This window comes from Bombus pascuorum, chromosome 12 (genome assembly GCF_905332965.1).
Source record: "Bombus pascuorum chromosome 12, iyBomPasc1.1, whole genome shotgun sequence".
In the NCBI taxonomy this organism is placed as follows: Eukaryota; Metazoa; Arthropoda; class Insecta; order Hymenoptera; family Apidae; genus Bombus; species Bombus pascuorum.
In genome coordinates, this window is record NC_083499.1 from 8688306 (window position 1) to 8705612 (window position 17307).

Consider the following 17307-nt stretch of genomic DNA (forward strand, 5'->3'; position numbering starts at 1 on the left):
ATTTGACGTGGTAAAGTTATTATAACGAGGGGAATAATTAAACGCGTTAAACCATAGCAAATGAGTTTCTGTTGGAAACAGAAACGAAGATTTAATTCGAATTGTTGGACTCTAATCGGAGAGCCGTTATTTCGATTTAATTCTCATACGAGTACATAGACATTGATCGATAGACAGTTTCATTTTAGAATCAAACTGAGAAATTTTTGGCAAGAATCTACGATCTGACAACCGACGAATTTTTAAAGGGAATCCTGAGCGAAACTGTGTTTGCTTTGGGATTCGTTAAATGGTTTCGAGGGAGATAATAAAGTTTCGAACTCGACGCCAAGCTGATTTGCGATCCACGACCGAGCGTCGAAGGAGTTTATTGGGTCGAGAGAATTAACTGGCTTCCTTGAATTAACTGGATGCTCGGTGAATTTCGAACCATTGGATTGGCTGCTGTCAAGCCCGACCTTCGCGACGCCACGGCGGATTTTTTGACATGATTCTGTCGATCCCTTGTTACCTTGAAAATCTATCGAATGTACAAGCTGATTCAACTTTTATGTATACGCCGACGATTTACGATTAAAAGAAAAGTTTTACGATAAATATAAATTTTCAAAGTCTTTTATAATTATATCCGATGGTAATTGTATCTAACTTCCTAACGAAAGTATGTGATGGTAAATTTCCAGACACTACGATCGAATCATCCTGTATACCGGAACTACGATTACATCGAAAACATCAAGGATCTCGCAAATCCCAGCCCTTCTAACGCGTTGTCGTCGAAAAATCCGATTCTGGTTGCAGCCTGTAACGCTTTCGGAAGATGTGCAGGAAGTTCCCCGTCGTGTTGCTGACCGCGACCATCCTATTCCGTGTCGCTTGCGAATTGTTCGAACCGAATTACTCGGACAACTATTCCAACTTATATCCTTTTGTAGAAAAGTGGGCCATAACCAGTCACACGAAAATGTTGACCGTGGTATTCGATGATTACGAGTACCATCGTACGTTCCATGTTCCTCGTGACATTCTAGTTGGCTTAAACGTCTCTACCAAACTAGTCAGTCTGAAACATGTAATATCTTTGAAGTACAAGAACATGAGACGCGATTATCAGACTATAGAGACAGAAAGTTGCGTGTTGCTGTTGTTCTCGAACGTGGATCATCTCAGGGATATCCTTAGTTCTCCGCATTTGATGTCGTTCTGGCATCCAGAAAATTTCTATATTCTTCAAGATCAGGGCATACAATTCTCCGATTTGTCGATATACGAGAGATTTTGCAAGTGGGCGTTCGAGAGGCTTTGGAGATTTAGAAGGGTTTATAAGCTGCTTTTGTTCGCCGCTGACAAAGTGATTCGATACGACCCTTTCGATTACGCTGCTCGTCACACTGGGTATCGCGTTAACACCAGCTGCGATTGGAACTGTGTTAAATCGAACACGGACAGTTTTCTGTTGATCAACGGACCAAATACCACCGATATATCGGATATTTTCATCAAGGATAGAAGAGACTTTAAATTATCCCCGTTAAAAATCTCCATCTTCGAAACGAGCACGATATCTTTCCAGAACGGCCAATTTTCTGGATTAGACTTCAAATATCTCGAAGAAGTTTGTAAAATGATGAACGTGACGCTCGTTTTAATTAGATCGAAAGATAGATTCGGCTGGGAAGAGAACGGAGCATTTTTTGGGACTATTGGACATTTGGTCTATAGATTTGCAGACGTATCGTTCAATCACTTTTTCATTAAAGACTATTCCACCAGGGAGCTGGAGTTTACGACGCCAATCACCAGCGACAAATTATGCGTGCTTGTTCCTAAAGCACCACCAGTCCCTGATTATCTTGTGATCGTCAAGATCTTCACTGGAGGAGCCTGGTTGTTAGTATTCGCCACGCACTTTGTCATCTCGATGATTTATATGATTTTGAAGAACGAAAGGTTCGAAGCTATTCGACGAAGCGGAACAATGTTTTTCTGCTACGAATATCCGACTGACTTCTACTTCCTCGAGAATCGAAACGGTGCCGTGGTCAAAATCGCTCCAAAATTTATGAAGAAGCGAACGTACGGCGAAGCACACGGGTGAGTAAGTGCTGAAAATACGAAATGTACAGTCTGTTGGTTCTCTGCCTTTCGAAAGATTTCATCAAAGGCAAAGGAAAGATTGCGAGGAATTGTCGAATCCGCTTGCCAGGGTACATCGATATTTCGCTTGCGTATTGGCGAGTCATTGTTTGAATAAAATATGAGTTTACACAAAGTACGAAAGGGAGAGATATGAGATAGAGTTAGTACGGATGAAAACGGGTCGAGCTTTTATCATAAAGAGATATATGTGAGTATATAAAAAGGTCGCAAAAACTGTCGAGTTTTATCAAGTTCTTCGTTTATATTTCATATAGTTTACATTGTATTACCGCAATAAGTAATTTTAAAATATGAAAGTAATATTTTAGAAAATATTTAAAGGAAGACTTTAATTTAAACAAGTTGATATTATTTCAATTCCCCGGTTGCTCGAAATAAAATTTCTTCTGGCACTGCGGAATGATAGAAAGTGGTAAAATTGGCTCGATAAATATAATATGCGTCAACGTTTTAACGAATCCTACATTAATTTCCCTATTTGAACGTCAATTTGTTTCTCTTTTTACGAATCTCGTTATTCACCAGCCTCGATTATAATATAAAAAAAGAGGAGATGAAAGAGTATCAGTCTTATTTATTGCATACGATGATTATTCTCGTTTTGCTAACAGAATTTACATAGTCGAGAAAACGTCAAATGTTCGATCGACGATGAAAACGAAGAAAGGCCGCTCGAAACGATTCAAGGAAATGTGTTTGTCCTTTGTCACGTGGCTGGGCAGACATTTAACAAAAGTCGTATTTCAACTGGTGCAGCCCTTTAATTTGGGCCAGGCTTGGTTCCCCGAGAGGTTGTTGATGATGTGCAGTTTGTTTCTAAGTTTGATCCTTAATGGGATTATCACTTCTCAGCTTGCCTCTAGTTTCAGTAAAAGAATGTATTACGAGGATATCAATACCTTGGAACAGCTGAAAGAAAGCGGTAATATTCCATTTTTGAATATTTATTTTGTTCCTTAATCTATTACGTTTTACGCTTTAACGTAGAAGGAATTATTCTCAGTTAATCTCTTTAAAAATCTATTTACAAAGAGGCGATTATTCTTAACGTTCCGGTTGTATAGTAATAGACTCGAAATGCTCGAAGAATGTATGGCTATCGCATCTTTGTAAATCTTGGAATTATGCTTGGCAGGTCTGACGATTTTAACCGACACCAGAGATGTTCTCGACGACGCGTTGACTGACATTACATCGCCATTAATCAAACAACTAAACGATAAATTAGAATACGCGAACAGATCGGAAGTGTATAGAAGATTATTTAAAACGAAGGACGCTGCTTATCTTCATCGACTCGAGACACTGCCATTTAAATACAGCGAGGAAGAAATGGAAAGACTACACGTCGTCAGCGAATGTCCGAAGGAATACATTCTCGCTAATATAATCACAAAGGGTTCGTAAGGCAAATAAATTATTCAAAACGATTAGCAAATCGAATATCGTAGGATAATTATCCGTATATTTTTATTTCACCACTGCTCGAAGAGTAATCTTCCTCGATATGTGCGAATTCGTAGTATCGTTCCACTAATTGTTTCGAGCAACATAGTTCAAGATTACTCTTTCGCATTTTTATCCTTATCGGTCCTCGCTACCTACTACTCTACCGATATTAAATTCTTAAATATCCGCAAAACCCAGCCAGGTACCTCCTTTGCAAGTTATCTCATTTCTTTACTCATTCACTCACCACCAGCGATTAATCAATAAATTCTGCGTCCCCTACCACCGATTATCTTCCACTCTCTTCCTCCATCGATTCATTATTATCACAACTATGTTCCATTATCTTCTACTTTCTCGTCATCCATCTCGCCCATATCATTTATGCCGTTAACTCGATTTAAAAATTTAACCGAACGCTTACAATTCGTAGCTATATGTATATCCAAACGTCGTTCGTCAGATCGAAATTTCCAGCTGTATTGTAAAACGTGAACGTTATTCCAGGATCTCCATACGGTGGTCGTATAAACAGCATTCTCTCCCGGTTAAACAACGGCGGTTTCTATGGAAAGTGGTATCAGAGTATATACCAGTCGCAGAAACGGCCGGCACTGGTGTTGAATGGCTCGACGATGCATAGGAAGATCACGATCCGGCATTTATTCATCCCGTTTGGGATACTGTACATCGGACTGGCCATAAGCATAATCGTATTTATCTACGAGTATCGGCAAAACAACGTCCGATAATTTGCACGTCCTCCGCTCGGAGAAATGCGTCCGAAATGGTTGTACCTGGTTGGAAGTAAAAAGCAGCAACTGACGTGGAAATCGGTCCGCCCTGTCCGCATTCTGTTTTGCTCGATGGCTAGAATGAAACAAATGGTGCGAATGAAACGCGAAGAGTCCTGGCTGAAGGAGATGTATCATCTTGTCTTTCCTTGTCTTCGATAAGAAAGAACATTCTTCTCGTTTACTTGACGCTTTGGCCAATTTCTTATCGTTTTTAAAACGATCGACGGGTTTACGTATATCAACACCTACCTTTGTCATTTCTTTGTCTTTTTTTCGCAATGCAAAAAAATACTCCAACGTTTTTGATCTTATCCATTGTCCAATAGATTTTAACAATTCATTCAACAATAGTTACCTTGTTTGAACAATAGAATTGTTGCAAAGAATACGCAGAAGTCGATAGAAACAGAATTGTTTCTGTTTTTTCTTTTTGTTCGTTCGTGCATGATTTTATATAGCGAAATATTTTCACGACTAGAAGTTTATCTCTGGTTTTTATGAGACAACAAAATTTTTGTCGTCATATCCATATTCGTCACAGGATCAAAGGAACGTAGCGAGAATTATATCGAACATCGGTATTGACATTGACTGTCTGGCACTGGTTGTCCCATTTTACTTCAATTTCCACGCTACGCAACGCTTTCGGCATTATCTATCCATTTCCCGCTGTGAAGACGACTTTTCAAAAAATTAAACGAACCACTCTGTTCCATCTACAATCGAATAGGCTTTAATCTGCTCGTATCTCAATACTATTCAAAATTCTGGAAATACCTTTTACAAAAAAGGTATCATTTTCGTAAAATCTTGGTTTCTCTTCGTGGAACTTAACGCTGGACTTTGCTTACAGATTGCGAAGCTGAAAGTTATCTTACTTTAGAGTTACTCTAATAGGTCCTTGGAATAATTTCCACGAACGAACTGTGAGTGACACGACACGATGCAAGTTCGAGTATAGGACGTGGAGAATTAAGTTTTACGTAATTATGCAACGAACGAGTTTAAGGAAAAGTAAGCTCTTTGAAGGGATAAGACACGCATCTAAGTTAATCACTCCCACACCACGCTTAACTTCGTTCGAGTTCTTAGTATATTGATCAGCGAACCGCGAGCAACCCGATCGTTAGAGTTTCAAGAGTCTTTTGGAATTTTTTTACGAAGAAGCTATACAATTTTTCCGATCGACATTTTACATATATATTCTTTGATGTTTCGGTAACCTGCGCAAATCTATTTAAAAAGAAATAATTAAAATTGAGTGCACTTTCGAATGCAGTCGATCATTAGAAAAATCGATGTTGTGAAAGAAATACGATAGAATATTCTGTTAAAGATCAAGATCGCTGGTAAGGATTTTTGTCATTCGAAAGAATTATCTTACGTAGAATTCCCTTTGACGTTCTCTCGTTGTAAGTATCTCCTTTGCGAATAAATTCTCTCGATCGTTAAAAATATACTAAATTCGGTCGTTTCTCCCCGTGAGTCGTTCCACCTTCCTGAAAATTTGAAGGATGGATGTAGAAGAGAACATTTTCCGAGTGTACATAGATAGCAGCAACAAACGACGTACAATTTGAGTATCAAAAAGACGAGAGTATCTGCAACGTGCATAAAAGTATACGTATAAAAGTCTGAGAAATATATCCAAGAAGTGTCTCTTACCTTCGTGTAATTACATGTATGTTAATTGATCCGTTTGTCCGCGTTCAAACGTTTAACAAGCAGATTTTCTTCTATTTTCTAATTTAACGTGGGAGGATATTGGCTAAGGAGATCTCTCGATATAGTTCTTAATCGTTGTTTCAACAAAGTGAAACGCTATTCTAATTTCAGAAGATAGGGACGTGCTTCGTACTCGCCGAACACAATCACTATTTCAAACCACGACACGCAATCTTCTTCGACATAATGCCCACATTGCCACGATCTCGTGAATAGTAATTTCAGCAACCATCTTATCTGCGATGAAACGCGGTCACACGGTAATTTCCTGATGCTCAAAGGATTATATCTAAAATTTAGCAGAACGTGATAATAACGCGGCGTGCATTCGTTTGACGCCATTCAAGCGTTAATTTTCTCTTCTCGAAAGCAAAACAATCGGTTTTGCGACGTAATTGAGTCAGATCGTACAAAAGTATCCCTATTCTATCGACAGCATTTCGTCGTTCACGACACTCTCTTCATCGTTTTACGATTATAGTTGCATTTCATATAGTCACTCATCTGTAGAACATTAAAACGATTCCGATCAGATAACGAATGGAAGAGTTTCTTCATTCGTCCATTTTCATCGTTAAACTGATTAACGTTTATTCTATAACGGAATTATCCGTTAATCTACTTGTATGTAATAAAATTTATGATATTCTTTGTAATACAAACACATTCGTTTAGCAATAATAATGTACAGAAGAGAAAAACAAATTTTAACCCGTGATCAGTACTTTCCATCGATGTGTAGTTTTTAACGATTCTAGCCGTATTTTTACACGTTTTTACACGTAACAGAAAAAACAAAAATAAAAACGAAGTGGATGACGGCCGTGTTCAGAAGGGTAGAACATGGAAAATGGATGCCCCACGAAGCGAGATTTATATGCATATCTTTTATAGCGCTATTTATAATTCAGTTTAACAGCTTTTGCGAATTCGTTTACGGAACGACAACCGACTATTGTCAGACTATTGTACCGACGTATACATGAAAATTAGGAACAAACAGTATGAGCATTATAAAGAATAAGCAAGATCAGTCATGTTGGAAATTACTTAAAGACTATGTTTTCTGCAAGGACACGAGATTTTCGTTCTCTGATCGCGCTGATTTATTTCAACAGATTCAGATTCAATCGTTTCCGAGGACAACGGGAAAAAGAGTATCAGAGAAGCACTCTCGTAACACAGACAGGTACAACTTAATCGCATTTAGTGGAGCATCTGCTGTGAAGAAACGAAGTACGTGCTTAGAATATTAAATCCATCAAGGTGCGACCATCGTTCGCGTGATTTTATAATAATTCTAAAACGCTTCTATTATAATTAATGCACCAAATGTCACGATATCAAATTGCATTTAACGTGTTATAGCCGTGATTTACATACACTTTTAATTGCTTCTCATTAATAACGATGAACATAGAACCTCATTAGTACATCGGCTTAATTATTAGTCAATCTTCACGATGATACCTGCATAATTAATGATTCGGTTGATTAAGTCGCTTGATCGAAAGCAACGAGTGTACTTTTTTATTTCTTTATTTCTTCGTTTATAATAGATAATAGAAAAGACAGTTATCGATCTGTTTCTGTTTAAAGTAGGTCAACAGATATTTCCTTTTATCATGTCAAGTAGATGAATGGAGACAAATAATAGATAGGATCGCTCGTGTCTCAACGACGCGAAGAAGGATTGATTTAAGCGAAAATAACAAATCGTCGATTCGGCCGATCACCAGCCGTTCTATTCTTAAATTTACCAGTATTTCGCCTGGAAAACCAAACAAATGGGAAAATAAGAAGCAAGTAAAAAAAATGTCAGAAATTGTTTCATCGTGGAAAAAACTGTTAGTCTACTCAAACCGTTAGTGGGACGTCAACATTGAAAGTACGCGGTATAAATCCAAATAGAAAAATTCGTGATAACTGCACGATAGTGGTAAAACTTTTTTGTTACACAACGAACAAACAAAACACATATTTTCTATTTTTTCTCTGTTTCTGGTCACGAGCAATTTCTCGGTTTGAATTTTCCCCTAAAAGAAATGAATTTTGAAACGAACATTCTTTTTGTTTATTTTAACATTTACTTGTGCTTCGTTTCGCGATGTACAGTTCCGTGAAGAACATCACGGTAGATCCAAACAGGCCAACGAACAGCAATAAAAACGTTAATAAATAATGATCCAGCGTTAACCTGATCTCGCCGCTCATCCGGCTCTTCATCGCCGCCATATCCTTGTTCAATCTCCTTTTCTTCATCTTAGCTATCTTAATACGATACAACATATCATCGAACCAGAAATTAAGCAGACCCGCTTCTCTCAACCTTAACAACACAAAATCGACTTTCTCTGCGTAAGGTGAATGCAATCTTGACACGTAAGACACTCTATAATTCATCGGACATTCGTCCACCAAGTTCAATAGGGGATTTCCTTCTTTGTCGAAATAGTCGGAATCGTCGAGCTCCAACGTGTAATATCTGGTGATCGCGATTTTATCTTCGTACGCCACAATGTCCTTTGTAGATCGTTGAACGTTAATCACGTGAATTCTCCGAATCAGCATCGCGTCTAGTTCGGAATCATCCAGGAACACGTTCTTCAGATTCGCATACTTGGTGATCACGATTTTTCCAGAATTTACTACATCTTCTAGATTATGTAGTTGAGGGTAATGGAACGGTTTACTTAGGCTAGATACCAAGACGCTTTGATACAGTCCATTGAGGATAAGAGCGAAAAATAGGGTGCCGAGGAGTAGAGCTCTCTGCGCTGGAATTTCGCTTGTTTGAAAGGGATAGGTAAGGTACTCGATAAAGATGATCGGTCTTTTAATGTATCGGGGAATTTCTGGTGGTTCTTTGTAATTAGATACATCAGAGTAACGATGTTCTTTCATTGGAAAGTAATTTTTTATCCCACTTTTGGGAAGATACCGTGCTTGTGGTTTTCTCGTTGAACGATTAATTTCTAATCGTCGACTAGGATTGGCACATTTGCGTTGACGTCGCAACGATTCACTAATGTGTTTCACCAACCACCACAGGAACGTAACCGTAATGTTATATGCTATTAGCAGAAACCATAAGCTCTTTTGAAAGGGTAGAAAAGGCATGTAAGCCTTGGGTACCAGACCAGAATCGGGCGACACGAAGCACAGCTTGTCCTCGTACACGGCACAGGTGAACTGAAACTTTCGAAATTTGCTATAAACCTTGACGAAAAATCCGGTGATAACCATGTCCACGTTTCTAGTCTCGATGCTTGTCAACGAAGTGGTAAATGGATCATCCGTGAAATCAACCTTCCTCATAGCTTTTATACGAAATTTTGCCCTCATCGCCTTCTCCAGAGCAAACGCCACATTAGCGTCTGGTTTGCTCAATTCCAGTCTATTCCGAGTATCGTATGAAACGTTCATCAACAGAGATTCGAACACCAGCACGTTCAGGGGATAATGATTCAAGTTTTGGAAATTCTCGAATAACCTTGTATCTCTGTTCAGTCGAAGAATATCCTCTGGATATCCCGAATTATTACCTCTTGGCGGATTTTGAAGAACATCGTACTCGCTGGGTCGCTTGGTAAAATGATTTTTCTTCAAACATGATTTGTATACCCTTCCAAAGCCGTTGTTAGATCGTTTCTCGAGCGGCATGTATCTGGTCAGACATCGAAAATCATCGTCGACGACGACGATTCGATGAACGTCGTACTTTCTCCACAAGTTTGTAAAAGCCTCCGTCCAGAGCGTGGTGACTACTTTTCCAGTGAAGATAATCAAATATTGGTTGCCGGCTTTCCACAGATTCCATTGCCAATAAACGAAGATGTTAAAGCTGGACAAGTCTTGAACGACGAAGATCCAAGTGAGTCGTAGCCGGCTCATCCAAGTGGCCTTCAGGGACAGATCCCTCGCCCTGACTTTGTAGGCCTCGATCGAATTTTGTCCAACATAGCTCAGCAAAAATTCGATGAAGCTCGATTGAAACTCCGGCAGTATTACGGAGAACGTGAGCGGATGAAACTCAGGGGATTGGCGAATGAAATTCAACACCAGCCTCAGGTTGTCAGTCTCCTGGCTAGATAAGGGCTTGCTCCCGATCGACGAGTAGAATTTATCGTGGTTCCGAGAGTATTCCGCTGAAGTGGAGGATTTTAATAAAAACAAAATACCGAGAAGGATCAGATACGTTGAATATAACATTTCCCTTGGTCTCTATCGTATTTTATATCGTATTTATTATTATTTTAACTAACGTCACACCGGAGACTTATTGTTTCCTTCCTCTTCGTGGAATATCGTAGAAAGTTTGTTATAAAAGGAAAATGGCATTAGCTGCACAACAGCTTTATAATCTCCTTGACTATTTTTAATTATTCAGATTAAACGGCACTACGTAGTTGTTCGGCTTTAAAGTTCCATCTTAATAATCTCTTGTTCGCTAGAAAAAACCATTTATTTACTATTAATACCGCAGAGAGAAATAGTTAATTATCTCGGAAAGAAGAAAACTCTCGCGTCAAAGCTAGCGCACGATAACGTCGAAAACATGAGGATATTATCTATGTACATGCAGACGCGAGCGGTTTTAAGCTAGAACGGAAAACTGTTATGGAAATTTTAATACGACATATATGTAAATATTCCTGCACCAGTTTGATAGAAATCTACAAAAATAAGAGGCTGTTGGCGAGATTGCAATCGAAAAGATGTAAAAGTTACGAGAATAACGATCAGGTTTGAGGAGTGGAAACATTGTGCTAATCGTTCGGATCGATAACATGCTCGGAAGGAATATCCGAGCAGCGACCTAAAGCACCGTCGTAAATCATCCTGTTCCATGCGTAAGTAAATCGATAACGCGGCCGGTCTGACGGACCAGTGACAGTTATTTCTCATTTTTCTGCGAAGTTGACGATACGAAAAGGTGATGAAACTAACTGTGATCTATCGTCGATCTTTCTCACGCGAGTTCTCGCAGATAACGATAGCAGAACCTAGTGTTTAGAAGAAATAAAATGGTTGGAAAACAAATTTGTCGCGAGTTAGTCCCAAGAAAAGAATTATTAGCTTCAGCTTCTTCGAAAGTTTCTGAAAAAGTTGAATAATGTATTTGAGAGTCGATAAGTAGAGCAAAATAGCCAATAGACTTTAACATATATTATACATATGTCAGCGTTCATGAATTAAGGAACAATCTGCTAATTTTAAGCGCCCCGCGTAACGTGTATCAAAATAAGGCGTGTAATAAAATCTGTGAAACGTACTATAATTTAATATCGAGTCAATTTTCTACTAACTATATTGGCGATCAAATTTAAGATTTCTTCCAAAATCTGTAACTAAGAAGGATAAATGAAGCACCGTTCTAAAAATGGTAATATAAGATTCCAAGTACAGAATATATGGCACTCCGATATTATAGCAAATCCGATATTAAAACCAAGAGTTACTGCACGATTGTTCCCCACTTTCCTACCCGTCCGATCAACTTTTTTACCTGCAAACACGATTAATGTTACTGAAAGTGAAAAACACGAGGGAAAAAAAAAGTGACCGGTCGTATAGATACGAACAATACAAAGTAAAAAGATCGTGGGTACAAAGTAACCATTCGATATCGCAAACACAGACTCTTCCTTTTTCTGTCCTTATCCGCTTATCCGATATCGAACGTATACGAACGACGATTCTTCTTTCCGAAAGGAGCAAAAAAGTAGAAAAATAAGAGAATGAAAAATAAAGCGAGTACACAAAAATGAAAAGCGAGAAAAGAGTGAAACTACCGTAAGAAAAATGAACAAAAACAATGATTCTTATCAGCGAGAAAACCTGGAAAATTTCGCCTCGAGGATCTCATAAAGGTAGACTGTAAAAAGGTTTGTTATCGTTCTTCTCCTCGAGTTTCGCTTTCTTAACTTTCAAGTATCACCCTCGCGTCTGACTAACGCGGACTTTCGCTACTTAAATTTCGACGAGAAGCCTAGCCGCGTCGAAATATTTCATGCCATTTTCCGGCATCTATCTCCTCCTGCTGTGTTTGCCCCGAGCAAATCGAGCAAACATTTTCATCGCAATGTGGCTCCTCCACGTCAAACGTCAAAAGTTTGACAGGTTGTTTAACTGAATATTACTCCACGCGGACGACGATAATTCGCTCTATGTACTTTTCTTCTTCGTTCCCTAATTCTTCGTAGCGTCTTCACATTGACTTCCAAATATGTGTAATCACAAATTAGCGTAACAATTTCTTTTTTTCTTTTCTTTACAAATCGTTACAGGCGTTTTCCGTTTGTTTCCTATCCTTGGTACTTTTACCATTCAGAATTCAAGAACCTGTCTTTATTAAACGCTCAGAAATGTTCCTTCTTATTCACCATCCACCATTAAGATTTAATTAACACTTCGCCATTTACTCGACCTCTCTAAGAACACAGGCTTTAATTAAAGGTTACTATGGATTTCTGGTGAGAAGTTAATTAATATGTAACGAGTCGCTAGATATCTAATACGCTTGACGACCGTATTTCGGTGAAATTTCAGCAATTTAGCAAAAGTCGAGGTTTATCGTACTATGTACACAATTAAATGCCGTGTCAATTAATACGCAAATATGAAATTTTTGCTCGCGTGAAAATCGAGAATTGTCCCAGATAAATGAGAAATCAATTTATTTAATCCGTCGATCACAAATATTCCTTAACTCTTATGCTTCTCCCTGAAAGGATCTGACGTTTAAGTTTCCCGATAAATCTACTTCATCGGAACGTAATAGTTATACAAGTGTCCGACGCTGTGTTACTCGATAAATCAACCAAAACCCTTTCTCAGAGAGTTCTATTGCCGTCACGCTCGAGTATGCTTGGCATTTTCCAAACGACACGGCCACTATCGCGCATGTTTCCGTTTAATCTAGACCATCGGTCACCGTGTCATCGTTAAATTGCTTCATTAAATTTTCACCGGTAACCAATATAGCGATCAGATAATATTCGAAATATGTATGTATGCGCAAATTTCGTCACTCGTGCTGTTTCGCTCCGTCTTTCTCCTTTTCTCTTTTCTTCGACGCGATTCGAGTCGGAGATGCGATCGCACAGATAATCGTTGGAAACTCGAACGAGGATGATCGAAGGTAAAGAGTCAACAACACCGGAAGGTGTTCGATCAGCCAATAAGTTTTTGATCGAACGCGACGAGGCTGAATTGTCTCGAAAGACGTCGGATAAATAAGGATCCGGGTAAACAGAACGTAATTGCCTATTTCTGTAGCGTTGACGCTTCTGCGTCGCACGTTGGTTATTTGCATTTGACGGAAAAGCGCTTAGGGATATTTGCAGTCTGACGGGCACGTCGCTCCAACGAACGTTTATCGTCGTTATTAAAAGGAATTGGAGAATTTACTTGTTTGGAAATTCGTTGACGTTGCTCAACAGTTTGCACGTGAAAAGAAATCTTTTTAGGCGTACGCAATCATCCGTGAAAAATGACAGTGGTCTATGAGCAGATCGAAGCGACAGAAATTTAATTTACGTATCGAGGATTGTTGAATTGTCGTTGTTCTTGGAACTACGATGATGTATAGGGTAATTTAAACGGAAGAATATTTTGCTATAGGACCGTGTAATCCTGTCTAAAATTCTAATCTACTTTCCAGACGATTCTGAAAATAATGGTAGCTGGTTTGCAAATACCAATATCTAACTGTCAGGCTTCGATACAGTTTGCAGGGAACGCAGTTTCATGAGACTATCGAGACGTCGAGACTAATCTCGTTTGGAACGAGATTGTATGTGTACTGTACGGAAAACCGTGTTTCACGGAATTTTCATAAACAGAGCAAGAACTTTGCGAAACTTCGACATTCTCCTTCGGGCGACAGCGGAATACTGCAACGCGGTTGTTATACACGTATCGAATTTCTAGCAACGATCATGATGCAAACGCAATAAACTTCGACATGGGATGGAACAACGGGCGAATCAACGCGTGAAAATGGAGAGACGTGATGTTCGAAGAAAAGTGACACGGAGATTAGTATTCATGATGAATCTTCTTCGCTATAAATGAAACGTAAGCGGATAGTGGCACAAGAACGATACGTCGATATATGGACAGTTGAACGTCGTCTTCGCGGGAGATAAAAGTTCGTTCAAGGAGCTGTTGAATTCTTACACGTCGTTTCAGTGAAACAACAAAGAACATTTCATCGTGTTAGCTGCGTGGAACGATCTGTTGATGGAATTGGACGATAGGATACCACAGATCGATAGAACATCTAGAGGAAACTGCGGTGTATCAAATTCAGGATGCACTTTACGTCCAGCTACTCTCGAGTCACGAAGATTTTCATAAAAATTTTTACAATTCATTCACGAAGGCAGGCAAACATATAATATCCGGAATACCGAAATATCACTGAAAACCGATTAATTGGAAGGAAGTAATAAAACGTGAAATGTACGTACATGGAAATTTCGTGCGATTGAGTTTCAAATGTCAAGAATAGGGCGTAAAGGAAGAGTACATGTACGATCGATTAAAGCTTTGAGTAAACGTAACCGATTGCAAGGATCTTTTTTCCTAACGACTAACTATTTTCATATAAAATAAAAAGTATAATTTAAAATATAGTTAAAAAGCCGATCAGATATAATCTAGTAGAAATGAAACGCATACCATTTATGTTTAATTCATCGTCATTTGAATAACAGATGCAGCGCAGGCCGCACGTGGTGTCCTATAATCGTTTAGCATTTTAATAGATACGCCGATTTCAGCATGGAGACAATTGGAAAGCGTGGATGGGACGTGAAAAAGATGGATGCTGTGTTCGTTGTCGACGCTGACGTATCGACGCGCCGTCAATTTCAATAGGTACCGATTCAACGTGAGCATTTTCGATCAGGAACAAGAGGGGCTGAAATTTCAGGGCAGAATAAATCCAGATTCGACCTACGTTTGCTCCAGAGAGTATGGAAGCCCGGACGGAATTCTCCTGGGGGTGTTGGCGAAAAAACTGAACTTCACGGTGAACGTGATCGACCCGAATACGAACGGCAGACACAGCCATCAGATGGAGAGCGACACGTTCAGCGAAACTGTAGGTAATCGTCGCAAACGAAAACCACAAGAGAAAAACGTGTTAAGTCACAATTTTCTTCGCTCGCAGAGGAAATCTTCTAAAATTCAATACGTTGTTAATTATCTTCGAGACTGTCTTTTTATTGCGTTTTGGAATTACATATTTTTTGCCACATCTTGGAATATTTCGAGCGTTAGTAAGACAAAGAAAGATTCTATTTTTTTTTTTCATAGAAAAAGTTATTATCGTTTGCTTGAAAAATTCTTATTGTTAATTTGGTACCCTTGATCACCTTGATTCAACGTTAAAAAGAATTATCTTTATAAATTACTCGATTAACGCGATGCAACGATTGATTTTTCCATCAAAGAATTTCTACCACATTTTCCGCCGTTTCGGGGACGTGGCGTACCGCAGAGTGGTTGCCTCGTTCTTCGTCTAAAAGTACGTAGACAACACGAGCAACATAGTTTACCAATAGGACAGACTTCGACCGGGTTTGCGCGATCGATCCCAAAGCAACCAACGTACCAAAGGATCTGAGAACGTTCTACGTCTTCTACAACTCGTCTGTGTGGCTGTGCAAGATGTATATGTGCTGTCGTATATGGTAGAGTATTTGACGTGGCACTACGTGCAAGTACCTTGGCCCAAGTTTCGCCTCCTTCAAATTGTCATATTCGTTGATGAAACGTTATCAGACGCCTTTCCTTCCCATTTCTCCTCTTCCTATTTCTCAGTTTGATTCTCCTGGCAGTGGAATTTATGTCGTTTCTTGCTACGAGTGGAATTACTTTCCCCGAGAGATTCCTTTTTTAATTGCTATTAGTGAACAGCATTGATAAATTATCTTAACAAAACTTCGTATTCTCAGAATCCTCGAATTCTCCGAAAGAAGGAGCGCGAAAGATTCGGCAAAAACTTTTGGCCACTCTGGAACTACGTTATGTGATTTATCAATGTTTTTGTCAAGTTTATCATCTAGAAGATAGATAAAAAAAAAAAGCTCTAGAAGAGGACGAATCCCGTCAAGACGATGGAAACTCCGCGATATCACGAGAAATATACTTTTATCTGAAAAAGGTTGACGATCAATGGCGCGCTGTATCCTTTATATTGCAACTGATCATCCAATTTCATTACCTTCGACTACTACTGAAAGATGCCTTTCACCAGACATACTTTTCTATGATATAACGCTAATGAGGATGTTCAATGGTATCCTATACGAGTGTTTGATAACAGACATGTTCTATAGCGAAATTAACGATTTATTAACAGAACTGGATCGAAACTCATCTGGATTGCCAATAGAATTTCTTTTATACGATACAGTGGACTTGTTTGGTTCCAGTGATGATCGTCGCTTGAATGCGATATTAAAAAGATTACAAAAGAATATGCTACATATTTCCAACGCTATTAGAAATTTGTTCAGGCCAATATCTTCCTTTGGTAAACGAATCTTCCGGAGATAAAACTGGAACTCGTATGCTGCACGGCGTCTTACAACATCCAGGTACACTCTTTTTATATGTTCAACGTGACACGTATTCTTAAAATTAAAGTCTCTCAAATTATCGTCTACGTTTTCTAAATTTCATCCAAGATCCATCTACATCGTCTTCTATCATCGTCACTATCATGATCGGTGGATTCAATCACCCAGACTTTGCAACGTTATGGAGAACACACCCTGTATTAGATAGTATCTTGAGGATGAAGATGAACTTTTAAAACATCGACGAGGACGAGAAGCAAAATTCACGGCGTTTCGGTTGAATACGACTCGAAGAACAGTTTCTTCGTACCTGCGACAGGGTTAACCATCGTCATTTTTTTTTAACGAAAATGAATGGTTCGAATTATGGTAGAAAAAAATCAAGAAAAAATTCTATTATTAAATAATTTTCACGCTACTCGTCTGAATAACCACACGACGTACCTCGTTTATACTTTAAATTGAATATATTGTTCAGTTTGATTTACTTGTAGTTGAAAGGAATAGGAGGATAATGAGAGAATTTTGTAACAATTTGCTTAGCATTAATTAAAATGGCAATTCAGATAAAAATAGGCAAA

At 38.8% G+C, this 17307-nt stretch overlaps 3 protein-coding genes across 3 annotated transcripts; 2 read left to right on the top strand and 1 right to left on the bottom strand.

Annotated features, from left to right (window-relative positions):
- Window positions 1-687: 687 nt before the first annotated feature.
- LOC132913074 (uncharacterized) lies at window positions 688-4611 on the top strand. The gene is made up of 5 exons (XM_060971037.1): window positions 688-2041; window positions 2295-2319; window positions 2711-3082; window positions 3296-3559; window positions 4117-4611. The coding sequence occupies exons 1-5, from the start codon at window positions 821-823 to the stop codon at window positions 4359-4361; spliced, it is 2127 nt and encodes a 708-aa protein (XP_060827020.1). The 5' UTR covers window positions 688-820; the 3' UTR covers window positions 4362-4611.
- A 2577-nt stretch (window positions 4612-7188) lies between these two features.
- On the bottom strand, window positions 7189-10343 carry LOC132912857 (uncharacterized). Its single transcript, XM_060970635.1, has one exon. It carries the CDS (start codon window positions 10341-10343, stop codon window positions 8211-8213), a length of 2133 nt encoding a protein of 710 aa, XP_060826618.1. The 3' UTR covers window positions 7189-8210.
- Window positions 10344-14921: 4578 nt separating this feature from the next.
- On the top strand, window positions 14922-17301 carry LOC132912858 (uncharacterized). Its single transcript, XM_060970636.1, has 4 exons — window positions 14922-14990; window positions 15073-15243; window positions 15696-15828; window positions 16315-17301. Exons 1-4 carry the CDS (start codon window positions 14922-14924, stop codon window positions 16701-16703), a joined length of 762 nt encoding a protein of 253 aa, XP_060826619.1. The 3' UTR covers window positions 16704-17301.
- Window positions 17302-17307: the final 6 nt, after the last annotated feature.